At 46.5% G+C, this 15,561-nt stretch overlaps 3 protein-coding genes across 5 annotated transcripts in view; 2 read left to right on the top strand and 1 right to left on the bottom strand.

The window, feature by feature from the left end:
* SEPTIN8 (septin 8) overlaps positions 1-7,089 on the top strand; it is a 27,129-nt gene extending 20,040 nt beyond the window's left edge. Inside the window, exon 10 of the mRNA XM_007461341.1 lies at positions 5,752-7,089. Within this exon, the coding sequence (XP_007461403.1) occupies positions 5,752-5,917 (166 nt within the window). The 3' untranslated portion in view covers positions 5,918-7,089. The remainder of the gene's footprint in view (positions 1-5,751) is intronic.
* On the bottom strand, positions 6,229-10,184 carry CCNI2 (cyclin I family member 2). The gene is made up of 5 exons (XM_007461498.1): positions 9,753-10,184; positions 9,181-9,309; positions 8,524-8,598; positions 6,909-7,049; positions 6,229-6,234 (listed from the first exon to the last, which is right to left on the bottom strand). Exons 1-5 carry the CDS (start codon positions 10,182-10,184, stop codon positions 6,229-6,231), a joined length of 783 nt encoding a protein of 260 aa, XP_007461560.1.
* A 4,037-nt stretch (positions 10,185-14,221) lies between these two features.
* The window catches only part of KIF3A (kinesin family member 3A), an 81,463-nt gene continuing 80,123 nt past the window's right edge, over positions 14,222-15,561 (top strand). The window contains exon 1 of one of the 3 annotated variants that reach the window (XM_007461339.1): positions 14,222-14,381. In XM_007461339.1, coding sequence (XP_007461401.1) covers positions 14,376-14,381 — 6 coding nt within the window. In that variant the 5' untranslated portion in view covers positions 14,222-14,375. Of the gene's footprint in view, positions 14,391-15,561 lie in introns of all 3 variants that reach the window. The other 2 variants (XM_007461338.1, XM_007461340.1) reach the window with 2 other exon arrangements.

Genomic DNA, 15,561 nt, shown 5'->3' with positions numbered 1-15,561 from the left:
GGGAAAGAGATGAAAGTGTCTGATGTACGTGAACAATTTAAGAAAAAAATACCAGCAGAGGAGCTTTTCCCCTTTACCGGCATTCTTAAAGAGAACATTCTAAGAAAGTACAAGCATTCTTCTATGTTCCTGTTGGTTTGCAAGCCATTGAGAATATCAGGGTTGAAAATATAGGCTGATAATATGGTACACAAGAAATGAATAGATGAGAGGAAGGATTTCATTTAATGTTGATGAAGCACTATGCTGGGCACTGGCTACCCAGAGTAAAGCGCAGCTCTGTCCTCAAGGAGCTTACAGTCTAGTGCACTCCGTAGTTGGAAGACTTAGGAAGCTGCGCTAATATACTGTTGGATTGGCATTTTGTTTTTTACGTCCTTCATCTTCTCTCCCATCGTTTCCCTCTTTCTGCCTTGGCCTGCTTTACTGATTTCCAGGACAAGGTCCTGGCTCCTTCTTGCCCTTCTGAGACCATGTTCCATTCAGAGAGGGGTGGAGGGTGAGCTGTGTGTATCCACTGAGGCATGACCAGGAAAAGGTGGTCTTTTTCTCCTCGCCAGGAGCAGAGCAGGTTTTATTGATGCTCAAAGTGAAAATTCTCCAAAGTTATGCCATGACCAGGGGTGGATACAGGTTTTTGAGGGGCTCGAAGCTTGAACTACTTGAGAAACCTTTTTTTTTTTTTTTAAAAAAAAAGAGAAGGATATGAGTATAAAATTAGGTACAGGGCCTTGGAAAGGGCACTGAGAATTAAGCTTCATTAGCTTCAGAGTAAATCCACCTCTGGCTCTAACTGATGCTTCAGTGTGGGTATCCAAAAAGGTAAATCAGCATATCTAAGGCAGATGTGGACTGCGAGTGGCTTAACTTTAGGGTAATTATATGTCTGAAAGTGTATTTAGTTGGGTGGAAGTATGACCTTTAAGAATAGCCTCTGTCAGCTAATGTATTTCTGAAGACGAGGCTCAATGACCCAGCAGGTTCACTGGTTATATAAGAAATGAGGACTCCTGATTCATGGGCTAATCTGGGGACACTTGGAGTGGGCAGACTCTGCCACCCATCCACTGCCGCCTGCGGGCTGCACCCAGGGCATACTTGGGAGGCCAGAATTATGGCTGGTTATCTGCCTGAGAGCCCAAGCCTTCCCAGAATCTCGGGGAGACCTGTCATTGTTACATTTTCTGGGGTCTGAGCTGCCTCCACAGGACCCATTGACTTCAGCGAGCCTTACTGCACTTTTCTCCCATGCTGTTTACGTTTGGAATTTTGTCATTTTTAGCTGAGACCAAATTAATTCTTGGTGCCCAAGGTGGGCTTAGAACTTGCCATTATTTAACAAGCTCCCCATCACGGAATGTGCCCCCTATCTGCAGGATCTGATTACCCCTCCTTTTCTGTCTCAGTATCATCTGTTGGCATTTAGGACAGTCAGTGGGATCACGCTGGCATTTACTATCATGTCTTTCATGAACCAAGTTGGTTTGGGGCAGAATCACCGTATAATTTATTGCCCAAACTGAGACTTTTGAGAGTGAAAGGAAATGCTGTTAATAATTATGCCAAGTCAACAGGTATAAGCCATGCCTGTCTCAGGCAAACTGGGATGTATGGTCACCCAAGTTATGGGTAACCTGAGTCTAGGTGGTCTGCACTTGTGCAGACTAACTCCATGTATGTTTGTGTGTATGTCTTTGTGTGGGTTCCCTGTTAAGTGGGGCTCGTATTACTGGATAAGAGGCCCGAGGGAAGTGTGGCTTGCTAGTCTCTTACATTAACATGCTTTTCTAAAACTGCTTCATTTGTTAATTCATTTACTCCTTCATTCATTGGCAATTTTTGTTCCTTTCCATTCACTTTGTACTCATTTTTTTCCATTAAATTTTGCATTTATTTTGAGTTTTTGTGGTGTCTTCTTTGGGCAGTGGCTTTTCTGATTTAATGTTTCCTAGCCTATTAATATGCTACACCTGTGGTAAAATATAGCTTGTCTTTTCCATGAACTTTGTGGGGTTGATCAGCTTCTAGAGGAGTAGTGTTTTAATAGTGAATCCTGCCATGGGCATCTGTGAAAGGCTCTTGAATGGGTGTGGGATGGAGGAAAGATAGGAAGGAGAAGACGCAGCCTGTGGTTAATGAATCTTTATCGGGTGACGTTATCCAGCAGGACGTGAGAGAAGGAAGACCCTGCGCTTGAAAAGTTTACCTCCTTGTTGAGGAGGCTTGACATACGACAACTAACATTTGAGTTCCTATTGTGTGCTAGTCATTGGTCTAAAGTGCACTACATGTATTAATTCCTCTAATCTTCACAATAATCCTGTGGTTAGGTACCATTTTCCCCATTTTATAGGCAAGGCACAGAGAGGTTAAGTAATTACCCAAGGTCACACAGCTCGTAACTGGAGGGATTGAGGTTTCAATATTGGTATCCTGACCCCTTAATTCCTGTGCAGCTTGACAGTGTAGGTTGGTGGACCTGAGATGGTTTTGTAGAGATGGGATGCCCTGGTAAGTAGGCAAATATTTGGTTGAGGAAGGGCAGACTAGTGGTTGAAGGAAGTGATGGCAATCTCCTGGGCCCATTGTTGACGTGCTTTCTCTGTTGGACACTAGGTTAATCTCTGGGAAGACCAAAATGAGGAGATGGGGGACTAAGGTGGGGAAGCTGACAGCCCAGCAGGGAGACTGGCATGCAGGCATCCCTAGTGAAGGTACAGCACTACTCTCCCCACAGGGAGGCAGGTAGCAGGGAGGCAAAGTCTTCATCAAGCTTTGAAGGACAGAGACTCTCTAGGAAGCCAGGGGGAATAGGGCCACACTGATGGAAGGACCTTGGCTCACCCAATTGGGGGAGGTAATATTTGGACAAATTTAGGACAGGTCTATGATGCTCATCCACGTGCTCCTCTCTTAGCCCATCTGCCTCTGAGCTCTCTCCCATCTCTGTTTTCTGCAGCCACAGTCCTTTACCAATCCCTGCCCTCTGCAGATGGGGACAAATGGAAGATGGATGTGTCTTTATTTCTCCCACCACAGTGATCCCCAATCTCTAATCTGAGGTGGGATATGAGTTCCTAACTGCAGGAAAAAAAACGTTAAAGGAGAGTAGGATGAGACCTAGGGTTCCAAGACAAGCTTGAACAGCATAAAACTTTAAAAACAAAAAACAAAAAATCTCACAAGTGGTATTTTGACAATACAGAAGTTTGCTTCCCCAAAGAAGGGGAATATTATTTACAGAAAGATGAAGCAGCAAGGCTGTCCCTTACCCCCATACTGTGGCTCACAGGTCTACCTTCTCCTTTTTCCAAGAGACTGAGAGTTGGTTTAGCTCTGGGGATGCAGCTTACTTGGTTAAGGGGGTCCAGATACCTCTCAGCAGTTTCCTGAAGTCAGAGACAGTGTGAGCTTGTGTGGGTTCTCAGGATGAGCCCCTGCTCCACCACTGACAGTGCCCACTCCCAATGGAAGGAAGGAGGCAGAGGGAGCTGTGGCCATGAGCAGCAGGCTGTCCCTCAGCATGTCCCTCTGTGCTGGACTAGAGGACAGTTACTGACAGGGCTCGAGAGATGTATTTCAAGTGTATCTGACTCTATCAACTCTAAATGCAAGGTATCTAATATGTATAAAATAAGACTCAGACAGGGTTGAAAGGAATTAAGGTGTATTTTAACAAAAGCTCCAACAAGCAAATTTGTTTGAACAAAAGGTAGAGATTTGTGCTGACTACAGTACAGGCACTATTATAGTATATCTAGTCCTCAGCTATTTTGCAGCTGGTAGCAGATCACACTCCGCATGGCTTAGCATGTTTACAAAAAACTGTTCACAGTGGAAGGACTTCACAAATTACCTCTAAATGTGTGGTTCAGTCATTCATATCCCCAACACTACTTACACAGACCCAGTGGGCATCGCTGCCAGCTGGACTCCACTGCCTAGAGAATGGCTCTATAGTGTCACCTCCCTCAGCCACACTAGTGATCTCTCCCTCCTCCTGGCAGTGGTGGAGGCAGCCTCAGCCTCAGCACCTGCTCACCTCAACCTTAAAAGCTCTGAGAGCTGTCTCTCCCCATCACAAGGGTCACCTTGAAGTGTTCTGCTTTAACACAAGAATCCCTCTAGTAAATCTAACAAACTACTTTGCTTAAGAGTAACAAAGGAGAAATTTGCCTAAAGCTTGATCAAGTTGCTGTACATTAAATAAAGCATACTTTATAAATCGAGTCCTTATGAAGAAAAGACTTAAATCCTGGCCAAGTCAAGGTAAATCTGTCTAGAGAGACTATCCCATTTCTGCAGGGGTGGGCAGAGTACCTGGGACTTGAAACCTGCACATGTTCTTGGTACAAGCCTGGGAAGCTGGAAGGACCTGACCAGCTGGCAGGTGGTGCTGTACATTAAATAAAGCATACTTTATAAATCGAGTCCTTATGAAGAAAAGACTTAAATCCTGGCCAAGTCAAGGTAAATCTGTCTAGAGAGACTATCCCATTTCTGCAGGGGTGGGCAGAGTACCTGGGACTTGAAACCTGCACATGTTCTTGGTACAAGCCTGGGAAGCTGGAAGGACCTGACCAGCTCTGGCAGGTGGAGCAGCAAGAACTTGTCTGTCAGCACCAGCCCAGCCCTTCGGCCCTGAGCAAGGCCTACCTCTGGCCTCATAGTCCAGCTGTCTTAGGGGCTGATACAGCCCTTGCTGGAGAAGGAAGAAAAAGCAAGCTGCAGTGTGAGCATTTACTCCTTCTCCCTGGTCTTGGGCCCAGGGTTCAGAGGGAGGCAGGGGTTCAGTTTGTCAGATTACCCTTCCCTTTAGGGACCCTGACCTGTCTTTTTTGCCCCCTTATTTTTTTCTGAAGACAGGAATGTTTTCTCAGTTGCTCTTTCAGGGCCTTCTTCCTTTCTTGTTATAGGATCCATAAGGCCTACAATATAGAGGAGTCCAAGCAAGGAGGGATTGCCATTATGCTCTAAAGGGCACCAGGGTAGGGGCACAGAGGCTGGCAGGTGAACCAGAAAGTTGTCTGTGCGGGAGGATGACTAAAAACTTGTCAGCTGCTGCTTTACAAGTTCTTTGCAGTGGTTCCACTGCCTAATACCGACCTGTAATTAAAACAGAGTGGTCATCCTTGAGGCAGAATCATTTTACGTTCTAAAGAATGAGCAATTCAGTGCCGAAATATTAGCATGGAGCAATTTCAGGGAGGTCCAACCACCCAACTTAAGAACATTAACCCTACCATCTCAGGAACACCCATCTTCAACCTCAGCAAAAACTGTCATTATTCTAACTGCATTCCATCTTACCCTGTCCATCCTGAGTGATTCTGACCTCCCAGTGCCTACTCAGGGTATCCTGGTGCCTGGTACCATATAGAGGGTGAGGGGTCTGAAATTTACACTCCTCAATACTAAGCTCAGGTTTGCTTCCTCCTGAGCTAGACATGTCCCCACATCCTCTTGACTACAAGGGCTGCTACTGAGATAAAGCTTCACTCACTGTCAGAGAAACCCACTCTGGTGAAGGGAATGTGTATCTAATACTCAAGTCCAGAGGATATGCCATGTGTGGAAAGCCTAGCCCTTAGGAAGACTCTTCAGAGTCATCATGGCCAGAGCATCTTCTGGAGCCCACAAGGGCCAAGAAGGGCCACAGGTACCCTTTTGGGGGCAGAGTGCATCAGCTGAAGGGGCAAAACTGAGAGCCTGGTCTGGGGCAAAGTTGATGTCTACCTGTGCTTTCTTTAGCAGATCAGATATAGGAGTACAGCAGTCGGGCATGAGCCTCTCCAACTCTAAGGTGATGATGACCAAGGCCAGTGTGGAGCCCTTGAACTGCAGCAGCTGGTGGCCCGCCATACAGTGCTGCAGCTGCCTGGTCAGGGATGCGACGTGGAGGGAAGGATTCCTCTGAGGCAGCAGCTCCTTCACGTGGGGCCAGCCCAGGACCACCAGGGCGTGGAACTGGAGACCGTGGTTTTTAATGTTAGAACAGAAAACCCCATACTTTTCATATATCAATGACCAAAAGTGCAAACAATTTAAATTTTCATCAGGGAATATCAAATGTTGCCCAACCCTTTTCATTCCCATTCATGGCCCCCCAACGGGCTTGGGGCTTAATACCCCCTCTGTGGCCAAGCTCAGCTTCAACCCTGGAGAGAAAAAGACAGTCTGCTTTGTGACATGCTCATTAAGAGCCTGAAGTACCCAGATGACAGTGTTTCAATTCTGAAAAATAGAAGCATACGATTCAAGATTAAGGTAGCAGAAAAGTTACTTGTATCTGCTTGACATGAGAGGAAACTCTGCAGCTTGGCAACAGTGGCCAGTTTTCATACTGATACAGCCTACAGCCCTTAGTGATTTAATCTTCATGCTTCATAACAGGCCAAAACCCCATGACATTTCCACATTGCATAATTTTGCCTTACTAACAGAATCATATTCTAAAGGATGACCATCATTCTCTAACTAAAACAAATACAAACGAATACGACATTTTTAAGTGCCAGATCAATATGGTCTAAAGCCTCAATAAGGACTGTGTGTAGGTGAATAAAGACAGCTAAGTGAATGTGTGTAAAGTGTAGCAAAAGCAGACAGATTTTTATGTACAGTATTCATAGAACGGAAAGTTAAATATTTTTGCAGTGTGTATTTAAAAGAGAAACTCACCATAATAGTGCCATCTAAATATCTTTGTAAAGTTAATTTAATGTCCTTTAGAAGTGGGAGTCTGGTGGAACTGTGTTGGATTTAAGACAACATTTCACTCTTCCGTATGTTGTGAGCCTTGTGGGTCACCTCACTGTGCTGCATATGCAAGGACGTGTGCTTTGCCATCCTATGTTGTGAACAGCTGTTCTAAAGGCACAGTGAGTCCAGGGTAGACTCGTACTTACTATGGTCAAGAAGTCCAGCGGTGTCCCACTGTAGAGGTCCCAGTGAAGTTTGTCCAAAATAGCCAGCTCCATCCTCAGCAGCTCATTCGGGGAATAGCCAGAGCCATAGTGCTTTATGAAGTCTTTTATGCGTGGAATTAACTGTAAAAAGAAAATAAAGAGGCCAAAGCCCTACACCATGTCATGGTAGCTTTTTTCTTATCCCTGGGGACTGGGCATCCATGACCCTAGTAGAGTTGTCTTCCAGTGACCCACCACAGAAGATGCTTCTGAAAGAAAAACCAAACCAGATCTTGGCTATCTGTCAAGTCCCCAGGTATTGTGACAATATGTAGTGAATGTCACATGCTCACCTGCTGCCAACAGGTCTTGATCCCCAACTGTACTCCAGCTCATACCTGAAGGTGCTTTGGAGGCTGGGGCTGTGCCGTCTCCCCCATTCAGCTGTAACAACGCACTCAAAGCTTTCCAGCTGTGGGCTCTACCCATTCCCTGTTCCCAATCCCTACCATGATTCCTTGTCATAGAGAGGAATATGCCTTTGAGCTTCCTGGTCTGCGTCAGACAGACTCATTGATAAAACCTCCCATGGTTTTGGCAACACCATAGCTGCAAACACATTCCTTTCTGCCCTTATTGAAGGCAGTTCAGTTCTGGAAAAACTATGACTTTTCCCCAGAGAAACTAATAAGGCTTGTCTATGAGTAAAAATGCAAGTACCAAGTTCACTGAAGACTTGGTCCTACTTTTTTAGTTAAACAAAGTATTACTATATAACTATATAACTGTATAGTAGTATTACTACTATAACCTCTAGAAATATTTCTTTTAAGGGTTATTTACTTGATTTTTAGTTGGACAAAAGCATCTTTGGGGGCACGAATCATATAATCATAAACAGGGTTAAAATAAATTTTATTGAAGGTTTGGAACTGGACACACAAGTGACTTTTTCTGCCCCCATGGACCCTGAGATCAGCCAAGGGAGACCTTGTAGAAATGGCAGTGGTTCCACTATCCCCCAAAGGGGGAGAGGTTGGGGGGAGGGAGGAAGGAAGGGAGGTCTGGGAAGGATATTGGGAGAGGATCTTCTGAACAGAAGCCACAGTGAAACTGAGAAGTTCAAGCAAGCCTGAAGCACTATGGGGGCTTCTCTTCCACCCACTGCACATGGCCCTCCTGCCCCTCTTGGAGAAGGGTCCCAGAGTCCCTGAACACCAGTTTCTTTGACACAGCCAAGTCCTTAAGTCTCAAGCAGCTTTCTTAGATGTAGTTTCTGGGGGTGGTCATTAGGCCATATGGTTTGGGAGGCCTTTTTCTTCTGCTTCATGGGAGGTGGCATGTGGCATCAACCAATGAGGCAAGATTATATCTGCTAGGAAGTCAGACCTCTGGGTTTGCTGGGCCAGGACAATTCTGCTGTTCTAATTACCCATTTGTGGGGTCCCAAAGTCTGACAAGCCTAAGGAAGGGACAGCAGAAATCCTGGAAGGTATGACTTTTCCAAAATGCCCACTCCCAAGGCCACAGACCTTTCAGGAAACTTGAGTGGTTCCAGTGTTACACACCCCTATACCTCAAAAGCAGCCCTGAATGAGCTTCCAGGGATGCATACCTCCTCTTCTTCATTAACTTTTGCAGCAAGTCTCAAGGAAGTAATTGTAACACAATGGAGTAAACACTTTTTTATCTGCAGTATGGAAGAAACACATATGAGCAGAATATGAATGCCAGAAACTAACTGTAAAGCGTCTGTGGGGTTTTTTTTTTTTAAGAAATTAAGTTTTGCCTTTTTAACTTTTTTTAAAAGACTGATTGTATTTATCCACAAGGAAGTTACCCCCATTTTTAGATGTGACCCATAAAAACCTCCTGGTTTCAGAACCACAGATGACTAGTCAATAGTCCTTTGTTAGAGGACTGACTGGAGGTGGGAAATATGGCACCATCTCAGGGAACACACGGTCCCATCCTGACCTCAGGCTGCATTGTACTGGTCCAGACAAGCACACCCCACCTCATCACAAAGGGAGTCCTTTCCCAGCTAGGTCCTCTCATGCTCCCCAAGTCGACCCCTGACGGCCACACAACACAGAGTCAGACAGGCAGATGGTAGGATGTTCCAATTCCAGTTCTACCACTTGGAGCCATTTACTGAATTGATGAGGCTCAGTCTGAGCACCTGGGATGGCTCACCTCTTAGGCAGCAATGGGAAATAGAGGTCAGTTTGCGCCCCCAACATCTGTCACCATCCCTCATAGACTTCCCTACCTTTACTGAAACTATGAGGCGGCTGAAGATAGTGAGAGCCAGGTTAAAAGTGGTCTGGGAGAAGTCAAAGATGTTCTCAACTCTCAGGAGCCCCAACACGACTTCCTGGAAAGCTTCGCAAATCTCCACCTGCTGGAAGGAGGAGGGGGGGCAGAGGAGGGAAGGTCGCTGGTGGCCAGTCTCGGTCCATCAGTGGCTGGACGGTCTGCTTACGGTGACCAGAGGGGCTGTAAGAAGCCTCTTCACCTTAAATCGCTGTCGGATAAAGGGCCTCTCTTACCCAGCGCCTCCCCCATTCAGACCCTCTCCTTCCTGTGCCCGTTTTTTGGTCTTCAGCAGAGTTCCCCAACTCAAACAAACCCTCCTCCAAAACACCTACTAGAGAAGCACCGTCTCAGTGACAAGCTGGCGAATCTCGACTCTTGCCTCGTGCGGGGGGTGCACCCGGGGAAGGTGCGTGCTCCAGGGTGCGGCTCACCTGATCGCGGGTGCAGGTGGAACCCGGCCGCGTCCCGTGCGCGCGTGAGGAGGATGAACGTGCTCTCGGGAGGGGCCCCCGCGGGAACCGGTACCTGGAGTCGGCCCCCCAGCCACAGGCGCGCCTCGCGGCCCTGGGCCTGGATCAGGTGGGCATCCAGCTGGCGCTCGTCCAGGACGCCTCCGCAGTCGCTCGGCACCAGCCCGGGCCGGCTGGGAACCGGGGGCGGCGGGGGCGGTGGCCCCAGAGCGGCGCCGGGGGCGGGGCGCGCAGCTGGCAGAGGCCGCATTGGTCCCCGCGTGGGTCTGGTCCACGACGGCTCCGGGAGACTGACCGCTCCGCGCAGGCAAGCCTCCGGGAAACTTCTCCGGATCGCCGCGGGGAGAGAGACGTTCCACGGAGGCGGCGGGAGAAGACAGCGAAGGACTGTTTCGCCCAGACTTTCGTCCGGACTCTCACCTGGACGCCGGACGGATCTTATCTCCGAGGCGGACCTCTCCGGCGCGGGCCGCCCGCCGGAAGCCATGGCAGAGCCAGATTCCGGGTCTGGGTCCCGGCTTAGCCCGGCTTTTTCTAAGCCAGCGCCTGGGACTTGCAGCTGGGGCTGCCACGGGACCGGGCGGGGCTGGGCGGGCTCTTACTCCTCCCCCACGTCCCTCCACTGAGCGCCTCTTTCCCCGCCCAGAGCCCGCGCCGCAGGCGCAGAGTCCCGAGCAGAGTCCCGGGATGAAGCAGCTGGTGACCACGCCACCCTGAAGAAGGTAATTTATTGAAGCCCTGCGATGCGTTAGGCGCTGGGACATAACAGTGGATAGAGCTAGACGTGGAACTTATATTCTAGTCAGGAAAGAGACAATAAACACGAGTAGAATATACGGAAATCCCAGCAAATCCACTCCTAAGTAAATGTCCAACAGAAGTGCATGATGACACCTACATGATGTTCACAGCACTATTTGTAATAGCCCCAAACTGGATACAACCCAAATGTCCATCAACGGTTGAATGGGATAAACACGGATAAACAAATTGTGGTATATTCACACAATGGGATACTACACCACATTGAAAAAGAATGAACTGCTATACCCGATAAGGAAGAATCTCACAAACAATATTGAGTGTAGGGAGACAGATAGAAAGAATTCATACTGTATGATTCCATTTATACAAACTATAAAGAAGGGAACTATAATGTTAGAGTCAAGGTAGTGGTTCCCCTTGAGGCCATACTTCTATGTTGAAAACTACAGACATCGTGGAAAGAAATTAAAGAAGACCTAAATACAATACATGGGGAGACATTCCGTGTTTATGAATTGGAAGATTTAAATTGTTAAAATGGCAATACTTCCTGAATTGATCTGTAAATTGAACATAATCCCCGTTAAGTTTCCAGCTGTCTTTTTTGCAGAAATTGGCAAGATGTTTCTAAAGTTGCTATGAACATGCAAGGAATTCAAAATGGCCAAAACTATCTTGAAAAAGCAGAATAAGATGGAGGCTTCACAGTATCTGATTTCAAAACTTACTACAAGCCTATAGTAATCAAGACAGTATAGGGACTTCCCTGGTGGTCCAGTGGCTAAGTCTCTGGGCTCCCAATGCAGGGAGCCTGGGTTTGATCCCTGATCAGGGAACTAGATCCCACATACTGCAACTAAGAGTTCACATGCTGCAACTAGGAGTTTGCATGCCACAACTAAAAGATCCGGCATGCTGCAGCTAAGATCCGGCACAGACAAATAAATAAATAGATAAAATAAAATTAAAAATAAAAAAATAAAATACCCAATCCTAAAAAAAAAAAGACAATATAGTGTTGGATAGACATATAGACCAATGGAATTGAATTGAGAGTCTGGAAAACAACCCTCATATTTATGACCAATTGATATTTGACAAGGTTGCCACAATAATTCAGTGGGGGGAAAAACAGTCTTTTCAGCAAATGGTGATGGGACAGATGAATATTCACATGTGGAATAATGAAGCTGGATCCCTATACCATATCATATACAAAAATAACTCAAAATAGATCATAGATCTAAATGTAAGAGCACACAGAACAGCATCCAGAAATTAAAGACAACACACATAATAGAAAGCATGTGTATATCATATATCTGAAAAGAGACTTGTATTTAGAATATATAAATAATTCTTAACAACTTAATAATGAAAAGACAGATGAAAAGGGCAAAGAATTGACTAGACATTTCTCTGAAGAAGATATTCAAATGGTTAATAGCACATGAAGTGATGTCCAACATCACTAGTCATCAAGGAAGTACAAATAGAAACCACAATGAGGTGCTATTTTATACCAGTAGGATGGCTGTAATAAGAAAGGTAAGACAAAAGCAAGTGTTGGTGAGGATGTGGAGAAATTATAAACCTCATACATTGCTGGTGGTACAGCCACTGTGGAAAACAACTTGGCAGTTCCTCAGAATGATATTTAGAGTTACCAAATGATCCATCAATTCCACTCGTAGTATATACTCAAGGGAAATGAAACGTTCACACAAAAACTTGTAGCAGCATTATCCATAGTACCAAAAAGTGGAAACAACCCAAATGTCCATCAATTGACAAACAGATAAAAATGTGGTATATCCATACAATGGAACATTATTTAACCATAAAACGTAAAGGATTACTGATATGTGTTACAAAAGGGATGAATCTTGAAAACATTATTCTAAGTGATAGACGTCATTTCACAGAAGGTCACATATTATATAATTCCATTTATATGAAATGTCCAAAATAGGCAAATCCATAGACACAGAAAGTAGATTGGTGGTTGCCTAGGGCTGGGATGTTGCAGGGGGGGAAGGAGGAATGATGGCTATGAGTGGAGTGTTTCTTTTTGGGGGGATGAAAATGTTTTAAATTGATTGTGGTTATGGTTGCACAACTCTGTATATAGTAAAAATCATTGAATTGTACAATTTAAATTGGTGAATTGTATGATGTGTGATTATATCTCAATAAAGCTGATATCATATTTACAGTATATCAGAGAGTGATAAGTACTATGAAGAAATATAAAGTAGGGAGGGGAGATAAGAAGACTGGGGCTGAAGGTTGGAATTTTAAATAGAAAGATCATTGGTAGGGTTCACGGAGAAGGTGATGTGTGAACAAAGATATTCTGAAGGAGGTGAGGGAGTCAAGCAGATATCTACAGGGGGAGCTTTCCAGGGCCTGGATTTGGATCTGGGCTTTGTCATTGCCTGTAGGTATGACCTCGGACAAGTTACTTAATGGCTCTGTGCTTCAGTTTTTTAAATCTGTGAAATAGTTACTCCTGTTTTCTATTAAAACGACTAATAGTACCCATTTCAAAAGGTTATAATGTAAATTGAATTAATAATTTAAAAAGGAATTAAAGCACTTAAAACAGTACGCTGACACTAAGTATCTTTATTAGCTCCTACTGCAAGCATAAAAGCCCTTGTATTCTAACAGGAAACCGTGCCTGCAATGTCAGATGAATCCAGGAGGCCAGGTGGAGCTGGTGCAAGGGGGATAGCTTGCAATAATGAGTAAGAGAGAACACTGCAGGAAACCGGGAGAGGGCCTGTGACTTTTATTCTGTGAGATGAGAAATCACCGGCAGGTTTTGAACGGAGAAAAGACAGTATCTGATTCATGTTTTAACACCAGCCCTCTGGCTCCTGTGTTGAAAGTAGACTAGGATGGCAAGGATGAACTGCAAGGAAACCAGTTCTGAGCTGTTTAGTAACACAGGTGAGAGATGGTGGTGGTAGAAGTGGTCGGATTCTGGTTCTATTCTGAAGATAGAGACAACTAGTTCTATAGAAAGATTGGGTATTGAGTATGAGAGAAAAAGACTGTGGTTTTGACCTGATAAATTGTCAGAATTCAGCTTACATATATTGCGATTAGCCTTTTAAATTACTTATTTGTTTATTTTATGTTTGACAGGGGTGATGTGGGTACTACCAGGGGATGGGAAGCGGGAATCAACGTTTCAATTTTGGACACGATAAACTTGAAATGTCTATTACACATCCAAGCAGAGTGCTGTTCAGAGACAGGTTCGGACAAGAAAGAGGATAGATCATTCTTTCTTTCACGAATATTTATTGAAAACTTACTCTGTGCCAGGTCGTATTCTAGGCTCTGGAGATAATTGTGAGAATACCGACAAAGTCCCTCAAGACCTCACCTAATGGTGAGACAGGTGATAAACAAGTCGGCAATCAAGCGCAATAATGTATGTAAAGTTTTTGGCTCTTCAAATGTACAATCGCTATCGTTGTTCTTAATATTCGGAGTATTGCAAGTGCTAGAAGATGGGCGTTGCCGGTCTAGGACTGCCTCCTCCTCCCCCGCTCCTCCCGCGGTGGTAGGCAGGTCTCCCAGCCCAAAATCAGGCCAGATTCCCAGCACAGTGGAATGGCGGCATTGCGCAGGCGCAGCCTCAGTCTGGCGTCCTAGGAGACGGACTCTGAAAGTCTCGGCGCAGGCGCAATGCAAGAGACCGAAGACGCCTCGGGCAAGGGGATGGGGCGGGGCGAGCTCGGAGTGCGCCTGCGCACAGCGCGCTCTCGCCAGAGGAGCTGCAGTCTCGGGAGCGCACAGGCGGTGTTTCGATAATCTCTGACCAGCCTCTCCTGCGAACCCGGCGTCATTGGACTGTACCCCGGGTGGGGACGTCCGCCGAGCACGGGAGGAAGCAACGATGCCGGTGAGCAGGGTCACTCAGCCGCTGGGCTTTCTCCTCATCCCTGCGGCCTGGCCGGGTGGCGCGGCCGTTACCATGGAGGCGCAGAGCAGGCGGGCGGCCGGGGTGGGGCGGGGCAGGGCAGGGCAGGGCAGTGCCGGGCGGGCCACGCGGTTGGGGAGCCAGGCGGGTGGGCCCTGGACTGGGGGGGTCCAGCCGACCCTGGGAGGGGCCCGCGGCAGGCCTTGCGGTCTTCGTTGCTGCTGCATCCCGCAAGGCCTGGGCTGCTTGACTTAAAGGCACTGTGCCAGAGGATGCGCTCTCGCTCCTAGCCCTGTCCGCTAGGTAGGGCCTCTAGGAGCAACCGCGGAGGGTCGGGTTTTGATGCCTCGCACCCCGTGGGGTCTCTACGCCGAGGAGCCAAGCTCTGGAAGGCAGCAAAGCACGGGCTGTCTGCCTGTACCCCAGGCTGCTGACTCGAGCTGTCATTCCTCTCAGAGCGCTCTAGCTTACAGTGCAGAATGTAACCCGTAGGTGTCTTTGTGTGTGAGGGGAGTGAGTGGTGGGTGGCGGTATGTTTGTCTTGTAGGGTTTCACAGACTGTTAACTTGCACTTAATAAGGGGCCGTCGTAAGTCCAATATAGGGTCATGGAGAACACTTGAGCTGTGGCCGGCTATTTACGTGAGGGGGGTGAGTGGTGGGTGGTGGTGTGTTTGTCTTGTAGGATATCACAGATTGTTATCATGCACCTAATAAGGAGGCGTAGTAAGTCCATTATAGGGTAATGAAGAACACTTGAGCAGTGGCTGGTTATTTACTGGTTGCGAAGCCTTGGATAATTATTTAATCTTTCTGGGCCCTTCGTTCCTATGTAATTAAACTTTTCCTTCTGGGGTTATCAGGATGAGCTAAGAATGCGCAGTTGACTTGAAGGACAGTGCTTGACTTTTAGCATTAAGTGCTTAATATTTGTTACTTGTTGCTTTCTATTTATTTATCAATTCATTCAACAGTTATTGGGCACCAACCCCATGCTAGGCACTGGAGATACAACACTGAGCAAAACCAGCCAGGTTCTTGAACTTGAGAAGAGAGACGCTTGCCTTCTAGGGTGGAGGTGAAAACCATACATACATACAGGGACAAAGACACTTAACATTAATGAATAAAGTGGATGGGTGGCATACAATAGATAAAAATAG

The sequence above is a fragment of the Lipotes vexillifer genome, unplaced genomic scaffold, assembly GCF_000442215.2.
Source record: "Lipotes vexillifer unplaced genomic scaffold, Lipotes_vexillifer_v1.1 scaffold217, whole genome shotgun sequence".
Classification (NCBI taxonomy): domain Eukaryota; kingdom Metazoa; phylum Chordata; class Mammalia; order Artiodactyla; family Lipotidae; genus Lipotes; species Lipotes vexillifer.
Note: the sequence above shows the minus strand (reverse complement) of the source record. Positions and strands in the feature narration are given on the sequence as shown.

Coding starts and splice junctions, on each gene's coding strand:
- CCNI2 (XM_007461498.1), bottom strand. CDS start 10,184: ATGGCTTCCGGCGGGCGGCCCGCGCCGGAGAGGTCCGCCTCGGAGATA. Junction 9,310..9,752: donor GGCTGGGGGGCCGACTCCAG/GTACCGGTTCCC, acceptor TCCTTCCAGCAG/GTGGAGATTTGCGAAGCTTT. Junction 7,050..8,523: donor AAGTTAATGAAGAAGAGGAG/GTATGCATCCCT, acceptor TTCTTTTTACAG/TTAATTCCACGCATAAAAGA.